Genomic DNA, 18,429 nt, shown 5'->3' on the forward strand with positions numbered 1-18,429 from the left:
GGTGATTGTGATGATGGTGCTGGTGATGTGACGTGTGATGGTAATGATGGTGATGGTGATGATGGTTGTGGTCATGATGATGGTGTTGAGGTGATGATGATAGTGATGATGGTGATGATGTGTATTTCGACATGACTAAATTGTGTACTTTCATACACTCACGGCGATGAAGACATTCAAGAACACGAGCTGTTACGCGTGAACCACATCTTCCTTGTTAAGGCGGTTTCGTAGTGAGGTCATCCGTACAACACTGCTTGTCCTCTAAAGCTTAGAACGTTTTGTCTGGGGGACCCTAGTAAGACATATAATTTTGGTCGGTCATTTGCAGCAGTCATGCCTGCGAGTTGATCTCCTACTCCAGGCCTTACATATTTGACGTCCTGACATTTGTGTAATTGCTCTGCTAGAGTCCACTTAGAGCACTGAAAGCTGCTTAAAATGTCATTATAAGCTGCCCGGGTCTCAGAATTATATGGTGCTGTTGATGGAACAAAAGAATGTTCCACTTTGATGCACGTGGTATTTGATTGTGCTCTGAGCTGTGGTCCCTTTTCAACCCACCAGGGCTAGCTGGGCTTTTTAAAAAGGATCTCTTGATTCATGTTCATCTTCACATGATTGACAGTGGGTGCCTTTGAGATAACTCGGTGTGGTTTACGGTGGTGGCATGGAAGATGATTTCTGACATGTGTTAATTGTTCTCATTGTCAGCGGGGCAGTCACTTTGAATCTGCCATTGCGTGCTGAAGGTTTGTTGTTGTGGGGGTGAGAATAATAATTTTTTTTTTTTAGTTATTTTTTTACTAATGAAACCTGAAAAGTTTCTTTTTTGGATGAAAGGAGATAATTCTAGGAATCATATTTTATCATTCTGTTGTGAAGGTATTTCTCATTAGAGGCATTTTAAGAGACCCAAGGGAAGTCTCTCCTGATCTTTTTCTTAAAGGACTTGAGTTTTATCATGTGGTGATCTGCTCCTATTCTTCTCCAGATAATGAGAACAGACTGAAGGAAGCTGAAGAAAAAAGATATATGGTAACAATAAGAATTTATCTGAGTTCTTAAATGTTGGAACAGATTATTGGAAGAGGGGCACAATTTTGCTCTCACTGTATTGATTATTAGAAATATGGTCGAACATCTGCACACTATTTTGTTATCATAGTAAACCCTTCAAGTGGGAATTATTGGGTTCCCACCTCCCCCATCTTCCATACCCTGGATTGTTTATCTGTCGCCCTATCAGCACCAGACATTCTATGTGTTTTCAGTCGCTTATTTTCTTTCTCTTCCGATACGGATGAATGCTTCCTGAAAGCCAGGGCTTTGTTAACGGCATTAGTGCTGCACCTGGAAAGTAACTATGCCTAGAAAGTGTGCAGGGAAGCAAGGAAAGGATGGCGGGAGGTGGGCGGGAGGCAAGGGGACGTCTCCTGAACACTTCTGTTCAAGTTCAAGGGCCTCTGGGAGGCATGAATCACTCACTGATCGTCAGTCACCTTAATGAGACCTGGGATAAGTCTCCCATACTGTGAACAGCACAGAGAGGCTGCCTGAAGAGCAACCTGGGGGGCAGGAGTAATGTGGGGACCAAAGGGAGGGGGCATTTGGACATAGGGGGACGGGACTAAACCCCGGACTCCTACACAGAGGACAGCACAAGGGAGCGAGGGATACAAACATGCCGTACATGAGAATCTAGCCTGCCCCATAGCTTCATCCGAGGCCAATTTGCTGCGAACCAGGACCTGAATAACCACCGTGATAGTTCTTGTGGCCCCTTTGCATGGCTGTTCCAGCAAAATAATCCCATCGGGCTGCAGTCCTATATCTGGAGACAGTGGGAGGCTGGAGCCTGGGGCTCCAAGAGGAAACTTTCTGGTGGGGTAGGCAGTCAGCCTTGACTTAAGGGCTTAACTTACGATGAATGTCACAGGGGAGTAAGTGACATCCTCTGCCCACTGAGTGGTGTGGGGCAGGGACTCCAGCTTGTGAAGCCCGTTAGGATGGACGCCTCCGCAATGCAAGACGGGCCTGGGTGCAAAGCCTTGGTGAGCCCAGGTGCTTAGGAATGCAGCGTTTCTGTCCAGAGATTTTTCTGGTGAAGTTTGCGTCCACCGGAAATACATTTTTGATTCAACACTCGTTAAACGTTTCTCATAAATGTCTCAATACACTCTCTGCCTGGGTGAATGTCTGGGGGCATCGTGACCCCCCAAAAGGACCATGCATTTAGGGTGCAGCACCGTGCTGTGACGGGCCTTGGCCAGCTGCAGCAGGACTTCGACTTTTAGGTGCCTTTTTCCACGTTCTGTGCCATCGTTGGAGTGATGCAGGACACTGAAGTGGGTGTGTTTATTTATACTGCTAGACATGAAAGACATGAGATGTATTTTATTGACTTTTCTATTTGAAATATATTCTTGAAATTTTTAATGAAAAATTTTTGCTCAGGGTAATTCCGAACCCAGAATTACATGGTAAGATTTTTTGAAAGACATAATTTGGGTTTATCTCTCTAAAAAAATCAGTAAGGCCGTAAATTAATCGGGTCGCCTTCATTAGACATTATAAACAAGGAGAATTTGTAGATCATCTTTAGCAAAAGTCAAGCTTTATATTTTTATATTTTAAAAGTTTTATGAGTGACATTTGTCAGATCTAAGTTTGTCAATGTAATTGTTGATTTCTGAGGGTAGAATGTAGGGAGTAATTTACAAGTAGATTTTTTTTAATGGTAGGAGTATCATTTATTTGCAAGTAGATTCAAATTTTGGAGGCTGGTTGAATTGCAGGAAAACATCTGCCTAAGATAGGGTAATAAGTGACAGTTTGAAAAGCATGTCAGCTCAAACACTTGCCTGTTTCTGGAAGAAAATGAAGTGGCTTCTTGAGTCATGCTGTCATTTGATGCTCTTGCAGGGTCTCTATGGTTGGTCTGTCCCAGATGTTGAGTTTGCTTAATATACTATCCAGTGGTCTCTGGCTTCTAAAACATTTTGATATGTTTGTATCAGTCCTGTTGTAGCTCTGCAGCCCCCATGCCGTCAATTCTGTATCCTTGTAGCAGCTAGTGAAGCGACCGGATGGACGGGTGAATGGGAGAGTGGACGGATGGATGGGTGGGTGGAAGCTTGGATGATTGACGGGTAGTGGGGGGAGGGGTGGATGGATGGATAGTGGGTGGGTAGGTGGGTGGGTGGCGTCCGAGGTCAGCCTTTAGTGACTGAGGTTAACGTTTTTTAAAATGAGCCTTAATACTTTGTCAAGGAACCATCTCAGAAAGCAAATGTTGAGCAAACTGGGAGGCAGTAGTCACCTTGAACCACCAAGCGTGCTGATGGGCAGGCGGCGTGTTCTCTACTCTTCGCTTACAGATTATGCGGAACCGTAGCCAGAGCTCACCATGGAAATGTAAGTCCGTGTATCTACGGGGGATTGTAAGGGATAAAAAACAAGGGAGGGTAAATGATTCGTGACCATCACCTCACCCTCGTGACAATAGGTACAGTTGTTAAGCCCTTCGTGTGCGCCCGCCACTGGATAAGTGATGCACATGCCTGTCTCCCTTGTCCCCATAACACAGGAGGGATTGAGCACCGGGGAGATTAAATGACTTGCCCAAGGCCACACGCAGGGAATACTAGCAGGGAGACGCGTCCATACCCCTGTGGCCCAGCTGTGTGCCTGCAGCCCCGTCGGCTCTCAGCTTCCTGAAGCGTATCTGGGAGGCGCCGTAGTGCGCTTTCTCCTTCGTGACAGCAGCACACGCCCCACTGGGGAGAAGTCCATATTCCTTCATGGGAATTTGGCCTCACAGCTCAAGTGACATAGTGACTGATGAGAATTTTAAATGTGTCTTTGGAAACAAAAGTCTCAGCCACAGTTATAGCCAGGAAAGGAGAAACCTCTCTGGATTCTAGAATTATGTGGCCTGAGAAAGTGGATGAGAAGCCACTGCCCACAGCCGTGGGGTTCGTGGCTGACGCCAGGCAGCTCCTGGGCTAACGGGTCCGCACAGAGAGCAGACACGGCCGGGCCCCGTCCTCCATCTGCCTCAGCCGGCGAAGTCTCTGCTCGCTGTCTCCTCCCTTCTGGGCCGGCCGCTGTGCCCCTCGGTCCCACAGAACCCTCCCATGTGTTCCCCGTGTCCTTCTGTCCCTGTGTCCCCCGAAGGGTCAGGTCTGTGTGCCGTGAGTGAGTGGGTGTGAGTGACACCATTTCTGTTGGGATTGGTCCTCATGGTCACTGTGGTGAGGGAAGGTTGCTGGGGCGGGTTTGGTGAGTGTGGGTCCCTGCAGACCTTCTCCTTTGGGAAAGTTCGGAGCACTCGCTCCGCGTATGCTGCTGCAAGGGCAGGTGAGCCCTGCTTTATCGCCAGGCGGGAGGCTCTGCCTCTGCACGTTTCCTGTGCATCTTCTGGGTACAGCGGCCGCTCTGAACCCAACGCCCCCACGCCCATGGGGTCTGTTTCCAGCGCCAAGTGAGAGCTCTGTGGCCGGCGGGCGGGCCGTGGGAAGGGGTGGTGACGTGAGACTTGCTGAGATTCGGGCCAAAGAGAAGAGGTGCCTGGAGGGGAGGCACCGGCAGGAATCCAACCCGGAACGTCGTGCTCACGTGCTGCCTGCTGACCAGCTGCGGCTGGGGAGAGCCCCTGCCCATTCTGAAAGCTGCGGCGACGGTACGTTTGTTCAGGACAGCCGCGAGGGCCGGGCCGCGCGTGCACCTTCCATCCCGGGCGCAGCTCGGTCTTCCCCGTGGAACAGCACGCGCCTTACGTCCGCCCGCGTCTGATGCTGTTTGTGTGGGATCGCGCCGATCTCCAGCCTCCTGTCCCTTCTGCGTCCGGCAAGCCTTTCTGCATTCTTAGGTATGTTTTGTTTATGGGGAAGTGAAATCAGTGCAGGAAGTTACTTCTGAATCAAGCATCCAGTCGCTGACCATCTGGGACTGTGCGAGGCTCTGGGACGCAGGGGAGCAGGACGCCTTCTGTCTGCCTTCCCTTTGACCGCGAGCGGTTTCTGTTAGTCGGGTCAACGAGGCCGCAGACATCAGAGCATGAGGAACCTGTGGCTGATGCCGGAGCTGAGGCCGGGGAGGTGCAGAGATGTCCTGGCCTGTGTTCGTGCCGCCCTGCTTCTGTGTGGGCCTCACAGGGCCCCGCCCCTGCTGTGGGAGCAGTTAGTCTGGTCGCCGACTGCCAGGGTGGACAGCGTGCACGACGCGCTTAGTGCTCTCCCAATTTCAGGCCCCCCTTCTGACTGCGGGGCCAACCGCGCCTGCAGCCCCATCTCAGAAACAATGACCGTGGAGACCGTCGCCCCGTCGACCCAGAAGGGATCCGAGGTGCCCAGGGAAGTCTGGAGTGGACATGGACAGAAAATGTCTTTGAAGAGCAAAACCAAAATGATGGCGGTGACGCTTGCCTGGCAAGAAGGAGACTGGGGGGGAACGTGGGGCGCCACACGGGACATTCGGAAACAGTCGCTTCCTTAGGGCCATGGGGCAGGAGTCCCCTGGAAAAGCGAGGCTGGTTGGAGGTGAGCGCGACTGTACGTTTTCTCCCATGGTAGGCTCGACCTGCTCATCTGGGAAAGCCGGTGGTCTGGGGCTCGAGACCCTCCTATCATTCCTTTGTCATGGACAAGCTGGCTGGGACCGGGCGAGGCAGTCTCCTCCATTGGCACGACTCCGAGGTGGAACCCGGGGGGCGGCGGGGGCTGGCACAGCGTTCTGGGAGCTTCTGCACGCAGCTCAGACTTCACAGCCACGGCTAGGTGGCCTGGATGTCAGCACCTTAGGCGAGTGGCGGGTTTGGTGGGGCCGCTGTGCAGCCGGGCTGGGGTGGTCTGCCTTCTCCTGCCGGCTCCTTGCTCATTGCACGGAGCAGCCGTGACCCGCTCTCTCTGGACAGGCGCCAGCGCGAAGCACCTGCCGGCTGGGCCTGCTGAGCCGTGGGTGCTGAGAACTTCTCGTGTCTGTTGGCGGGCAGGAGCTCTCAAAGGTGGATGCATTAAAAAACCTGAAAAGCCTCAATTTCTTAATTTACAAGAAGCAGAAAAGAGCCCACAGCCCACTCAGTTCAGAGCACGGCCTCCATGAGGCCATGGAGAGAGTGAACTCTCCCTGTGCCTGCGACCTCGGGGAGCAAAGCCACGACAATGACCGTCATGCCTAAACCTGCACTTGGGAACTGGACGCATCATCACTGGATACTCAAGAAGCAGCAGTCAGGGCTCCCCAGGTCAGAGGCAGGACTCCATCGGACGGTGCTGTTGCTGAGGGAGACCTTGCCATCAGGCACTGGATGCCGAGCGCCCAGACGAGCGAGAGCGGACGTGTGGCACCCGTGACAACCACGCCAGCAGCGCCCCTCACCCTGGGCAGGGACACGGCAGCAAGTGTGCTCACAGGGGTCAGCACAGCTCCAGGAAAATGCACGTAAAACATAGCAGCAACCCGTTCCGGTGACCCTGGGGTGCTGCGCGGTTGACCCCGACGTCCGTTAACGCGCTTACATCCCCCGTCAGCGGTCATGGCCCCGTAGTGCTGTTAATAGGAGGACCAGGACCTTCGTCCCGGGACACCCACAGAGTTGCCCCTCGGGAGCTTTTCGGCGCTCCCATGGGCCTGTGTTTCCCGCCGCCGTCACTCGGGGGTACGTGTCTGCAGTCTGTTGGCGGCCGGTGGGCTTAGCTCCTCGGGTGACCCGACACGTCTCTCCCTCACCCTCCGGCCTGGAGGGTCTTTCCACTGGACATAGACGTCTGAATGAAAGGTTTTTCTTTTAACTCTTCAGATACGTCATTGGATGTGTGTGATCAAATCTACAATTACCAGTTGAGTCAAAAACCTCATTGTCACCAGGCACGTGGTGTCACTCAGGTCCTCTTCTGCCTGAGGTCCGCCACGGCTGCATCCCGCCACGTCATGCCTCACGCGTGTCCTTGCCCATGGCTGTGGCGAGGGGCCTCACCTTCTCTTCTCAAGAGGTGCCACTGTGTGGCTCTGTGTCCACTCTTCTTGGGGTCTGTTTGGTGTCTTGGCTTTCGAAGTTAATGCAGTCTGGGGGAATTGCTGGAGGTTTTTCCCGGTTAGTGTTTTGGTCCCTCTCCTCCTCGCTTCCACTTGGAGTCTCTTGTGCCTGAGGTGGTGCTGCAGGTTGCCCCATTTCCACTCAGTCTTTCTCAATTCTTTTTTTAATTTTAAAATAAAAATTTCATTTATTTATTTGAGAGACAGAGCAAGAAGGTACGAGCAGAGGAGCAGCAGAGGGAGCAGACCCTGCCGAGCAGGGAGCCTGACGCGGGGCTCGGTCCCAGGACCCTGAGATCATGACCTGAGCCGAAGGCAGACGCCTCACCAGTCGGGACACCAGGCGCCCCCTTTTACCTGTCATTGAGAGGATAATAGTTTCTGTTACGTATCTGGAAATTCACTAACCCGTTGCTCTCCGTTGCCCAATCTGCGGCTCGACCTGTGATTTTGTAAATCGTGAGTGCTGTGCTCCCCACGCACCGAACTTCCGCTGCTCCTGTTCAATCCCAGGTCTCCGCTGAGCTTGCAGGGGCTCGCGCTGCCCCGTTGGGTCACTGCCACCTTGTTCTGGTGGTGACTGCCTCTCCTTGCGTCATCTGTGCTTGCCTTTGTGTGTGTCCCCCAGAAACACTCATCCGGAGCCTCTTGAAGGACCTGGGAAGGCAGCCAGCGCCGGCGGAGGGCCTGAGCCCCCTGGAGCTCAGCGAGATGGCCCACATGGTTGCTGCCGCCGTGCAGGGAGCAGGTGCCGACGGGGAGCTGCGAGGAGCCGAGAAAGGAGCTGCGGGAAAGCCGAGAGAGGCCAGCGTCCGCGAGCAGGCCGGGGACAGTGGGGCAGGTGGAGCTGACGAGGAGGTACGGTGAGGCGTCTCTACCTGTTCGGTTCACCTTAGCTCTAGAGCTGCGCTGGGCGTCTTTCTGGTCATGGTTTGAGAACGCAGACAAAACACAAAGTTTTGTTGTTCTGTTTGTTAAAAGTCTGCTAATCCCCAAATTGGGAGAAAGTATAAAGAGGGCATAAAAAATTGTGGATATTTTGGTACATACTAATGCCTACTTTCAGATCATACAGTAACATTTTCCCATCGTAGAAATCTGGAAAATACGGTTAATACAAACTAAGGAATGAATATTCCTTAGAATTTTCCTACCTGGGGCTACGGACTGGATCCTTGCGGTCATCCCACGTGTGGTTCCCGGGCTTCATTCAGCGCGGACCCCCACAGGCCCTGGGCCTCAGCCCTGCCCGCCCGATACGGGAGCCGCTGGCCCGGTGTCCTTTACATTGAAGCTCGTTAAGCCGAAGCAGATCAAAATGCCGTCCCTCAGTTGCGCTGGCCCCAGCGCCCGTGTTCCATTGTGAACCGTGGGCCGGGTGGTTCGCAGAATGCGTGGGTCATGGCTGGAGGGTCTCTCGACCGCGCGGGTGGGAAGGGCCGTCTGAGAAGGGCTCAGTCACGGGTGATGGCCCTCACGGTGGTTTGCCGGCCTTTCCGGCTGAAGAACCTTCGCTCATTAGTGCAGGTCTTACGGATGCAGAAAATCAGTGTGGAAACCATGACAATGGCTTTAGGTGGTTCTACGGAACCCTTTTCTGTAGAGTGGAAAAAATCATTTTGGTTAGTACTTCTGTTTCCATTTTATTTTCGTGGCTTTTGGTTCAATGCCTGTTAGCAAGTAGCAAAAGAAAACATCCACAGTTCTCTTAAATGTCCGTCAGAAACGCGGTTGGCGGGGTGCGGGGAGTCGTGGCTCTAAGAATGCATCTTGTCAGTGGAGGGGCGTGGACAGGGGGACGAGTGCAGCCAGAGCTGGGCTGCGGGGTCCGGACCGTGCACACCTCAGCCCCCGTGGGTCCTCTCAAGACCCCAGTGTTCGCAGGCTCTTACCTTTCCTTCCTGATCAAGTCAAATTTTGATTCATTTCTCTGTTACTGGGGGTACATCTTCAAGCAATTTTTTATTTTCTTTTTTAAGATTTATTTGAGAGAGAGAGAGAGAGAGCACAGATGGAGAGGGGGAAGCGCAGGACTTGATCTTAGGACCACAGGATCATGATCTGAGCGGAAGGCAGACGCCCAAGGCCTGAGCCCCCCCAGCGCCCCTCAAGCAGTTTTTTTCCCAACAGGCATCTGAGTGTTGTGTTCTCTGAGCTCTCACTCGGAGCATCTTCTGTTTCCTCCTCTCACGGAGCGTAGTCCAGCTGAGAACACCATTCTTTTTCTTTCGAAAGCTGGGGGACAGGGCTCCAAGCCCTCCATGGTCACTGAAATGCTGTGTACTGTCACCATTCAGGATCCAAACTTGAGCAGATGTTTTTTAACAAAATACTATTTTCTGTAGCTATTTCAGAACACAAAGGAAAACTTCTATACAATTTCTAGTCAACATTGGAATAAGTATTTTCCTTTATAATTCTTGCTTAGTTTCCTGAAAAGCTTGAGTTTCATACATGTGAAGGAAACCCACTTTTTGTCCTGTCTGGTACAACGCTGGAGCTTTCACGGTGATTTCACAGGAAGCAGGAAATCCCTTGCCCGCCAGGAGGTGCCCTGGGGTGTGCCCTCCCTTCTTGGGCGCCAGCAGAAGCACCAGGAGGGACCACCAGCTTCTGTGGGAAGCCGGACTGGGGTCCCAGAAGGCTGTGTGGCCCAGTGGCGGCATCTCCGACGCCAGCGGGAGCGACACTCAAATTCTGGACCAGCCAATCCCCGCCTTGCGGGCGTCGGGCACGTGATTAACCTCTGTAAACCCCAGAGTCCACCTACCGGAGATGAAACTAGGGCCGCGCTCCCGGGTTGAGGTGGTGATGAGGGACAGCGTGCACCGAGACTGAGCACAGCGCCGGGCGCATACTCAGGGCTGAGCATGTCAGATGACATCTGTCTGTCGGGACGGCACTTAAGTGGCTCTTGCTCAGGAAATGGGGTCAGGATGAGCACGCCTCGGCGCTGAGGACCCAGGGTCCCCCAGGAGCTTTGAGGCTGCGGGGCATGTCCCGATGAGGCTTGCGCCTGATGTCTCCTCTTCCCTGTGAAAGTGGGGCACGCGACACCCCTGCACTGGCATCGCGAGGACCCGGGAGTCCACGTGGGTCAGGGTCCGGGACAGGGATCAGTCAATGCAGCAGCACGGCCATCGCCAGGCGCCGACTGCTCCAGAGCAGGGGGCTCAGAAACCCACGCGCGGTCGTGGAGGTTTTGTTTTTGTTTTGTTCGTTTTAAAGATGTTATTTATTTATCGGAGAGAGCGCGCACACGCGAGCGGCAGAGGGACTGAGAGAGCGTCTCCCGCTGACTCCCCCGAGCACAGAACCTGACACGACGCTCGTCTCACCACCCGGAGACCGTGACCTGAGCTGAAATCAAGAGTCAGGCTCCCAGCGGACGGAGCACCCCCGGTGCCCCCGATGTTGGCTCTTTTTAAAAAGACCCCAAACACGCACACTGATGCTGTAAAATCGGGCTCTTTAGGACGGTGTCTGTATGTGAGAGAGAGACCGACGGACAGGTGTGTGGCTGCGTGAGGCTGGTGGGTGAGGCCCTCGTCCTCCCCGGTCTGAACGTGTCCCATCTAGACGGGATCCTGAACGTGGCCAGGAGGGCGCCACTCCGTCCCCGCCTGGTCCTACCTGCTGGTTCTCCTGAATGTCATCTCACGGAGCCTTCTTTCCACCAGGTCAGTCATCTGGGCCTCAGACTTGGGGACCACCTCCAGCAACCTAGGCCCCAACTCTTTCCTGCCGCCCCCGTTCTCATGGAGCCCTTCAAAACGGAGATGAAGAAATCGGAGACCCCCAAGGTGCCCCTGACGTGGGAGGAGGAGAGTGCGGGGGTGGAGGACGTCAGGAGTCAGACCTACTCCAAGGACCGGCTGGACAGGCCGCGTCCCGCACAGCCCCAGGGGCGTGGCTCTGGCGAGCTCCAGGCCTGGGTGCCGGGGCCCTCGCAGGAAGATGCCGGCCTTGAAGCCAGAGCCCGGGGACGCCCCAGTGAGAGCCTGTGGCTGGCGGCCCGGCCTTCGCAGGAGGAAGAAGGCTACATTGTGACCGGGAACGAGTGAGTAGAGGCTCTGGTTTTTCCTCCTGGCGCCCAGCGCATGGGTGGAGGGGAGCACGTTCATTCTTGCCCATCTTTACTCAGAGGCACAGGAGGAGGTGGGCTTCCTGGTGTCACGGGGGCAGGAGGGCAGCTGGGAGCCTCCTCGTCCGTCACACGGTGCTGTGACCTGTGACCAAGGAGCCCGAGCTTCAGGGGGATTCTCCACAGAACAGAGCCCCTCCTGGCTCTTGGTTCCAGCCTCATACCTGCGGTGCAGCCCGTGGGGCCCATGGACGCAGCAGCCCCGGGGCATGGGGGGCTGGGGTCTGCCCGGGGTTGCCTCCCTGCTGGCTGAGACTCCAGCCATTTAAGGTATTGGGACCCGAGTCATCCTTCAGAGGGAGACATGTTCATGGTAACAGGACGCTCTTCTCGCTCTGATCTGCACGAGTCACGGGGCCTCGTTCCCACAGTGTGTGCCCAGCTGGTGATGGGGTCGGCTCCAAGCTCAGGTGCTCAGCCTAGTGACTCTGGCTTTGGACACGAGGCTGTAGATATGTTCTTTCCTCATGGTCTGTAAGCAGGGTTTCAGCGGGGAGAGCACAGCCAGCCATCCGCATGTGTGTGTGCACGTGTGCAGGTGTGCAAGTGCACGTGCGCATGCGGATGTGCATGTGCGCGCACAGGTGTGGATACGTGTGTGCATGGGCATGTGTGCAGCCATAGGTGTGTGCAGATGTGCATGTGTGAGTGCATGTGTGCGGATTGCGTGTGCGCCGGCGTGTGCGTGTGCAGAGGTGCGAGCGTGTGTGCGAGTGTGTGCAGCTGTGTGGACAGGCCCACACCAGGTTCCGCCGTCGCCGGCATGCTCGTGCTCCCCGTCTGGGCGGTCCCTCAGGTAGGTCAGAAGCTGCCTGGCTTTGCTGACGACACGCCGTGTGGGAGGGGCTGTGCCGTTTCTCACGCCGGGCGCGCTCGCCTTCTTCCTGCGCAGCCCCCGGGCTCATGCTCGGCCAGCAGGCCATTGTCGCTGGTGCAGACGGCACGTCACCACAGCCGGCAGCAGCCGGCACCACGGCGGGACAGGCGGCGTCGTGTTCTGAGCCCACGCGCTGACCGCCATTGGAGCCCGCTTGAGCGTAAGAGTCTCGCACTGTTGGTGGTGTTTTCCCTCGTGCCTTTAGAGAAGTGTCAGTGCTGATGCTTCAAGCTCGCACGGAAACACCGACTCCGTCTGCTCAAGTGCTTCTCACTGAGCCGCGTCCTCCCGTGTCGGGCCTTTGCCCAGGTGCGGAGCTCCCAGACCCACCGGTGCCGTCAGGCTCCGGTTCTGAGGTTGGGGACCCCCCGGGTGAGTGTCTTCAGAGTCGTGCCCTACAGAGCAGTGCAAACGGGGGTGTGACAACACAGGTGCGGAGGGCACAGTTCTGCACCCTCGGGGCGAAGGCGGGACGCGGACTCCGCTGCTGCGGACGCGGCTGTTCCCACAGCGCTCCTCCTCCGAGTTGTCGAAAGCCTGTGTGTGGATTTTCACTGCCTTAGGAAATACGGCTGCGTCATGCATGCACACGTGTGCCTCTGTGTGCGCCCGTGTCCATATGTGTTGTGTGCATGTATCTCTGTGTGGCACATGTGTATACATGCATGTACACGTGTGTGCACTGTGTATCCGCGTATGCACACTGCATGCATCTGTGTGGTGCTTCTGTGCACCTGTGTATGCGTGTGCATACATGTTTTCGTGTGTCTGTGTGAATCATGTAAGCGTGCTCTCTGTTTGCATGTGTGCACATGTCTGCACACGTGTGCTCATGTGCATGTGTGTGTGCACACACGTGTTTGTGTGTGTCCATGTGTGCATGTGCGGGGAGGGTCCACTGTCGCTCTTCCTTCTGGGGTCCGGGGTCTCGGCAACAGCATGAGGCAGGGGGTGGGTGCTCCACAACAGGGCCGGGAAAGGGGTTCCCATTGTTTGAAAGGCTCTTCCAAGTAGCAGCTTTGCATCACCATGAACAATAGGGCATGGCGCCTTTAGAGCAGGACAGTCCATGGGACATCATCCGCATTGGGGTGACTCTTGAAGGGGAATGACAAGGTTGTGGGAGAGGCCTGTCCTATCGGGCATTTCCGCTGACTTCCCGGGAGAAAGTGAGGCTCCTGTTGGGGTCAGACTTCTCTTCGCCTTCAGAGTTTATTTTCCTGTAGTGTTCTCCGGGGCCAGAGCTTTGGGACTCGAATATCTGCGACAAGCATGGGTCGGAGGAAAAAAATCATTACTGTGGCTCATTCCCCTTTCCTTCTGCTGCCTGAACTGGATGAATTTTACACGATACAGATGATAGGGCCTCGTGTCGGGAATTCTTATCTTTGTCGCCACGAGACGAGGCCTCCTTCCTCTTAGAGAGCCTGCTGTCAGATTCCGCGGGAACTTGGGATTCTCTAGGGCACGTCTTCACCAGATCTCAGCTGCAGCCTTAGCAGATCAGCTATTGGCAAGAATTTGGTGCCATTCTTTAAAAAAACCATCTGGGTCCCTGCTTGTCCCCTAAGAAGGGGAAACAGTGGGACCTGTGCCCTGTGTGGTCTGCTCACTGACACACATCCTCCCCGTGGGGCTCAGCTTCGCATGCATCTGCCTCGTGCTGACGGACGGGGCGCTGCCTCGGGCTCCGTTTACGCTCTCCCGCTTTCAACCCCGTATGGACCCTCCGAGGCCGGCAGCAGGTCAGGACGGCCGTCCCTGTCCCCCAAGGGTGATTTTAGAAGTGTTTTGGGTTCAGGAGAGACAGCCCAGGAAGGGGAATTTGAATCCAAGGGAGCCGTTTGCATTTTGGCAAAGGAGAAACTGCATCTTACGTCTGACGAAGAAATGCGGAAGAGCCGGGGCTCTCCAGGCGCCTCCAACGGACGCTGTTGCGTTTGGGGTGTCTTCCTGGGGAAGGACGTGTGCATGATGAGAAGGGGCAGAAGAGCGGCTACCAGGCCGACGTGGGAGATGGGGAGGCCACTGTCCCCACGGGCCGTGGGCAGCTTGTGCGTAGGCCGTTGAGAGCCCCACCATCCCACACGGAGGCCCTGGAAGGCCAGCTTCTGTGCCAAAGCTTTGGTGCCCTGTGTTCTCGGCCCTAGAGGGGCAAAGGTGGCCGCGGCCCGGGCTGTCGGGGGCAGGGTGCTGCACACCAGCGGCAGCAGGGCGGCTCACTCCCCTCTCAGGCGGCTCCCCCAAGGGCAGCGGAAGAGTGGCCCTGCGACAGAGCAGGTGGGGGTGACGGCCCGGGAGCTGTGAACGGAGCCGTGGAAACCGGGAATGGGAGTCAAGGGAGAAGCTTCCAGGGCTGGGGCACCGAGACCTTGCCGGGGCCGGGGGGACATGCGGCAAAGAGAGTGGGCCTCCCGCGGCCTCTGTGTTCTCAGACGGACAGGTTGGCCCTGAGTTTTCTCCAGTGTTTTCTTCCCGTAAAGCTCTTGCCTGGGACATGCCCACCAGTGATGTCACAGACGGGTCTCTGCTGACCGATGTGTCTCCTCTCTCACGGCCTGAGTCACGGGCAGCTCAGCGTGGCTGCCGCTCCCAGGCACGGCCCTCATGCGGACTCAGCCCGACGGCTGCCAAGGGGAGGGTCCCGCACGGCAGGCGTGGTCCTGCCGTCTCCTCACTGGCGAGCCGTTAGGGTTTAGGGAATCCAAGTCTGGAAGAAGTTTCTGCTGTCCGTCTTCTGAAGCTGCTCCGGCTCCCGGGGGTCGCGCGTGAGCAAAGGGAAGCCTCACGCGTGGACAGACGATCGTCCCTTCTGTCACACTCGTCTCTCCCAGTCAGTCTCCGAAGCGAGAACCAGGTGCTTTCAGAGCCGCCGGGGCGAGGAGACTGCTTTTCCCATCACGAACTTGAAAACGTACAAACCCACGTGCTCAGGAGTGACGTGCTGTTCCCCGGAGGTCAGCGTGCTGGGAGGGAAGCGTCACCGCTGAGCCACAGGGACAGTCCCGTCGTCCTCCCCCACCTGCACACAGACCCCTGGCTGCCCGCAGAGCCCCTCAGAGCTGCGCCGGGGCCACGGGGCCCATGCTGGTCGCCAGGAAGACGGACGGGACGCGGGGCCGGAGCGGGGCCGGAGCGGGGCCCGAGTCATTGCCGGTTTTCCCTTCCTTGTGGGAGCAAAGGAATCGCAGCGGGCTCGCGGTCTGTGGTCGTGGCGTCTGCAGGTTGACTCTGGCCGACTCTCAGACCATGTCTGGGATGACGTGGTCGAACTTCCTGTCAGAAAGCGCAGCTGCGGTCTTCTGGGGGTCTTCCTGAATGCGACAAGTCGCTGCGACGTCACCACTCATCTCCTCCGTTTGGGTCAAGAGACACCGTGCGGTGTGCGGGTTCTTTGTCGTCTGAGAGTCAGGTGTGGGGCCACAGCCAGTGAGGAAAGAGTCACAACTGCTCATGTGGCCCAGAAGACGAAGGAAAACCACGTATTTCCAAATCTGAAGTCCTGCCCACAGAGCTGGGAGCTGTGGGGCTTGTCCGTGACGGGAATGGTGAACCGTGGCCCCAGCCGCCGCCAAGCTCCGGCCGGTCTGCGGGCGCCCCTGCCTGGGACCTCGGCTCGTACTCGCTAGGCCCTGCCCTGTGGCCCCCGAAGAAGGAAGATCCCAGACCCGCCCCGCGTGGTCCCCGTGGAAGTCGCGCACGGTCAGTTTCACGTGCGCATTGTTTGCAGACGAGGGACACGCGGCTCGGCGCGCGGCCAGACTCCTGGAGCCGCAGGCCCTGCTCCGGCCGGAGGGAGCGCAAACAGCGTTAACCGAGTGGGTCTCCGAGCCCGTGAGCTCAGACTCTCAGAGCATCATGACCCGAACGAGGCTTTTCCTGTAAACGTCCCCTCCTGACTCCGCGCTCACTGCCTCCTCCTGGGAGCCACAAAATTCCATCCTCCCAGACTCGGCAGCTCCTGGCCACCCGCCCTCCCTCCCGGAGCTCTGCCCGGCGCTGCTCCACCTTCCCCGTCCAGCGGCTGCAGCGGTGGCCTGAGGCCACTCCGTTCTCCCAGGGCACTCCCAGGCGTCTGGTCCTCCACGACGCCGCCCTGCCTGCCCTCCGGGGCCGCCTCCCCGCCGCCCATCACCTTGGGTATGGGAAGGAGGCCTGGAGCTCTGCCGGCGGCTTTGCCGTCTCCGGGGGCCCCAGGACCCCGCTTCCTCCTCCAGGGCTCATGCCCGGGGGCGTACCAGACCAGACCACCTTCCCCACCTCCTCCAGCTGGGAGCCCTCCCGACCTGGCCAGTCCTCACGGCTGCCCCCGTCCTGCTCGTGGCAGTCGACGGTGCGGGTAGCTGCTGGGACCTCTCTCGCCGGAGGCCCTGCACCCCTCCGCTCTTCCCCGGTCTGTTACGCATGCGGAACCCCCGCAGACTCCTCCGCCACCTCACTCTTCTCTGCAGACCTGGCGGTTTCATTGTCCTTGGGGTGGAGGCCCCAGCTGTGGGCTCTGCAGACTCGCCCTCTCCCTGCCCCCGCAGGCTGGTGCCCTGCCCCGCCTGCTCCTTCCGGCTCCTGCCACACGCGCGGGGCTGTCACGGCCTCGGGAGTGTTCATCCCACTCAGGAGTGCTGCCCCACACGCACTGGCAACTCCTCCTCCTCCCCGTCTGTGGGGAGCCCCCGCTGCCCCAGGCTGCGTCAGGGCCCCTCGAAAGTGCAGCCCTGCCCCTCCTTCCTAAGCCTTCTCTCTGGCCTCCGGGAAACCACTGAGGTCGCAGGGTCACACCCCCTCCCGCACGCAATGGACGCTCCTCACGGGAGGCCTGCTCGGGTCCTGGGCCCCCCACTTCCAGGGCTGCCAGAGGACGTCCAGGACCTGAGAGCAAGGGAGACGGGTTCTGGGACCGTCACGACATCAGCGAGTTGAAGGAGCGCCATGAAGCGGCTTTTGGTAAATTCTAAGAAACTGGATATGCTTGAAGTGAACGTTGTTCCCAGGCAGTTTTCAGAAGTTCTGACAACACGGCTCCTCCCACATCGGTGTCGGGGGCACCGTCGCCCCCAGAAGGAAGCAGCGGTATGAAGTCCTTCTGGCTCCCAGGCCCCTGTCCTGGGACCTGCCCCCCATGTCCCCGAGGCCTTGGGCTCACAGCCGGCTTATCCCCAGGTTCCTGGTCCAACGGGCTTCCCTGGTTGTTCTGTCTCATCTTCTCCGCGAGGCAGCGGCTGGTTTGCAGCAGGTACAAGGTAGTGGCCAGGCCCGGCCTTGCCCCCCCGCCCACCTGCTCCCACCTCTCCTGCTGCTTTCGGAAGCCGCGCTGTCTCGGGACCGTGTTGTGAAATGCAAGGTTCCTCCTTTCTCACAGCACCCGAGCGGCACCAGGAGCCGAGCCTGCATCAGCTCCGCCATCGCACACCAGGGCTGCGTTCGCAGATGTCGTCTCGGGACCCACACAAGGCACACCCAGCGCTGGCTGCCGGCCTTCGATGCCTGACTCCGCAGGCCCCCTTCTGTCTCCTCGGTTGGGTTTCGAGTGAGGGGTTGGATTGTGATGTCTGTTACTGGCTGGGATTCATCTTGTCTGATCTCTGACTCTGGTGGTGGACAGCGTGGAAGACACCGTGGTAGAGCGGGGGTGGGGGCCTCAAAGACCCTTCCGGGGCCGCCTTGACGAGCCGGCGTGGCCACGTCCAGCCAGTCGGCAGATGCCGGGAGAGATGATGCCAGGGAGGGGCTCTTCTGTGGTCCCGGACGGTGGTGAGCCCCTTGCCTGCATCTGATGCTCTCTGTTGTGACGAGGGTGAAGTTGGTGGGGACCAGGCAGGGAGGAAACGGGGATGTGGAACAGCCCCGCGCATCGGACCGAGGCCGGCGCCTGGGCTTCTAACACCGCCTGCCCCATGCGCGCTTGCCGTGCAGGTCGCTTCTGCGGCTCAGCCTGGACGCCTGAGATGCACGAGGGTCCCAGAAGGTTCTGACAGTGGTGGGACTCGGCAGGCCACAGCGACCTCTGAGGGCAGCCAGGGGTCACCATCCGTGCCCGTCTCTACGTCTGTGTCTACGCCTGCATCTCCCCATGCACACGTGCCTCTCCATGTACACGGTCTACCATGTCTGTGCAGGCTCTGTCTCCATAAGCATCCGTGCGTCTACACCGGCCTCGACGTGTCTGCCTGTGCCTCTGCGGTGCATTTGCTCGTCTGCCGGGGTCTGTGTCCGCCTGCGTCGGTCGTAGCAGTGTTCACATGTCTGTGCCGTGTCACCGCTGGGTCGGCACTGGTGCACCCGCATGTGCACCTCACCCGCTACGTGCTCGCTCACCACGCACGTCTGTCTACACGACATGCGCACGTGTCTCCACGTCCGCACCTGTGTCTGC

General features: G+C 57.5%; 1 protein-coding gene across 1 annotated transcript in view; it reads left to right on the forward strand.

Moving 5' to 3' along the window:
* PTPRN2 (protein tyrosine phosphatase receptor type N2) overlaps window positions 1-18,429 on the forward strand; it is a 606,978-nt gene that overhangs the window by 203,915 nt on the left and 384,634 nt on the right. The window contains exons 6-7 of the mRNA XM_059395999.1: window positions 7,667-7,896; window positions 10,719-11,098. Of these exons, the coding sequence (XP_059251982.1) occupies window positions 7,667-7,896; window positions 10,719-11,098 (610 nt within the window). The remainder of the gene's footprint in view (window positions 1-7,666; window positions 7,897-10,718; window positions 11,099-18,429) is intronic.

Source organism: Mustela nigripes, chromosome 4 (assembly GCF_022355385.1).
Source record: "Mustela nigripes isolate SB6536 chromosome 4, MUSNIG.SB6536, whole genome shotgun sequence".
Classification (NCBI taxonomy): Eukaryota; Metazoa; Chordata; class Mammalia; order Carnivora; family Mustelidae; genus Mustela; species Mustela nigripes.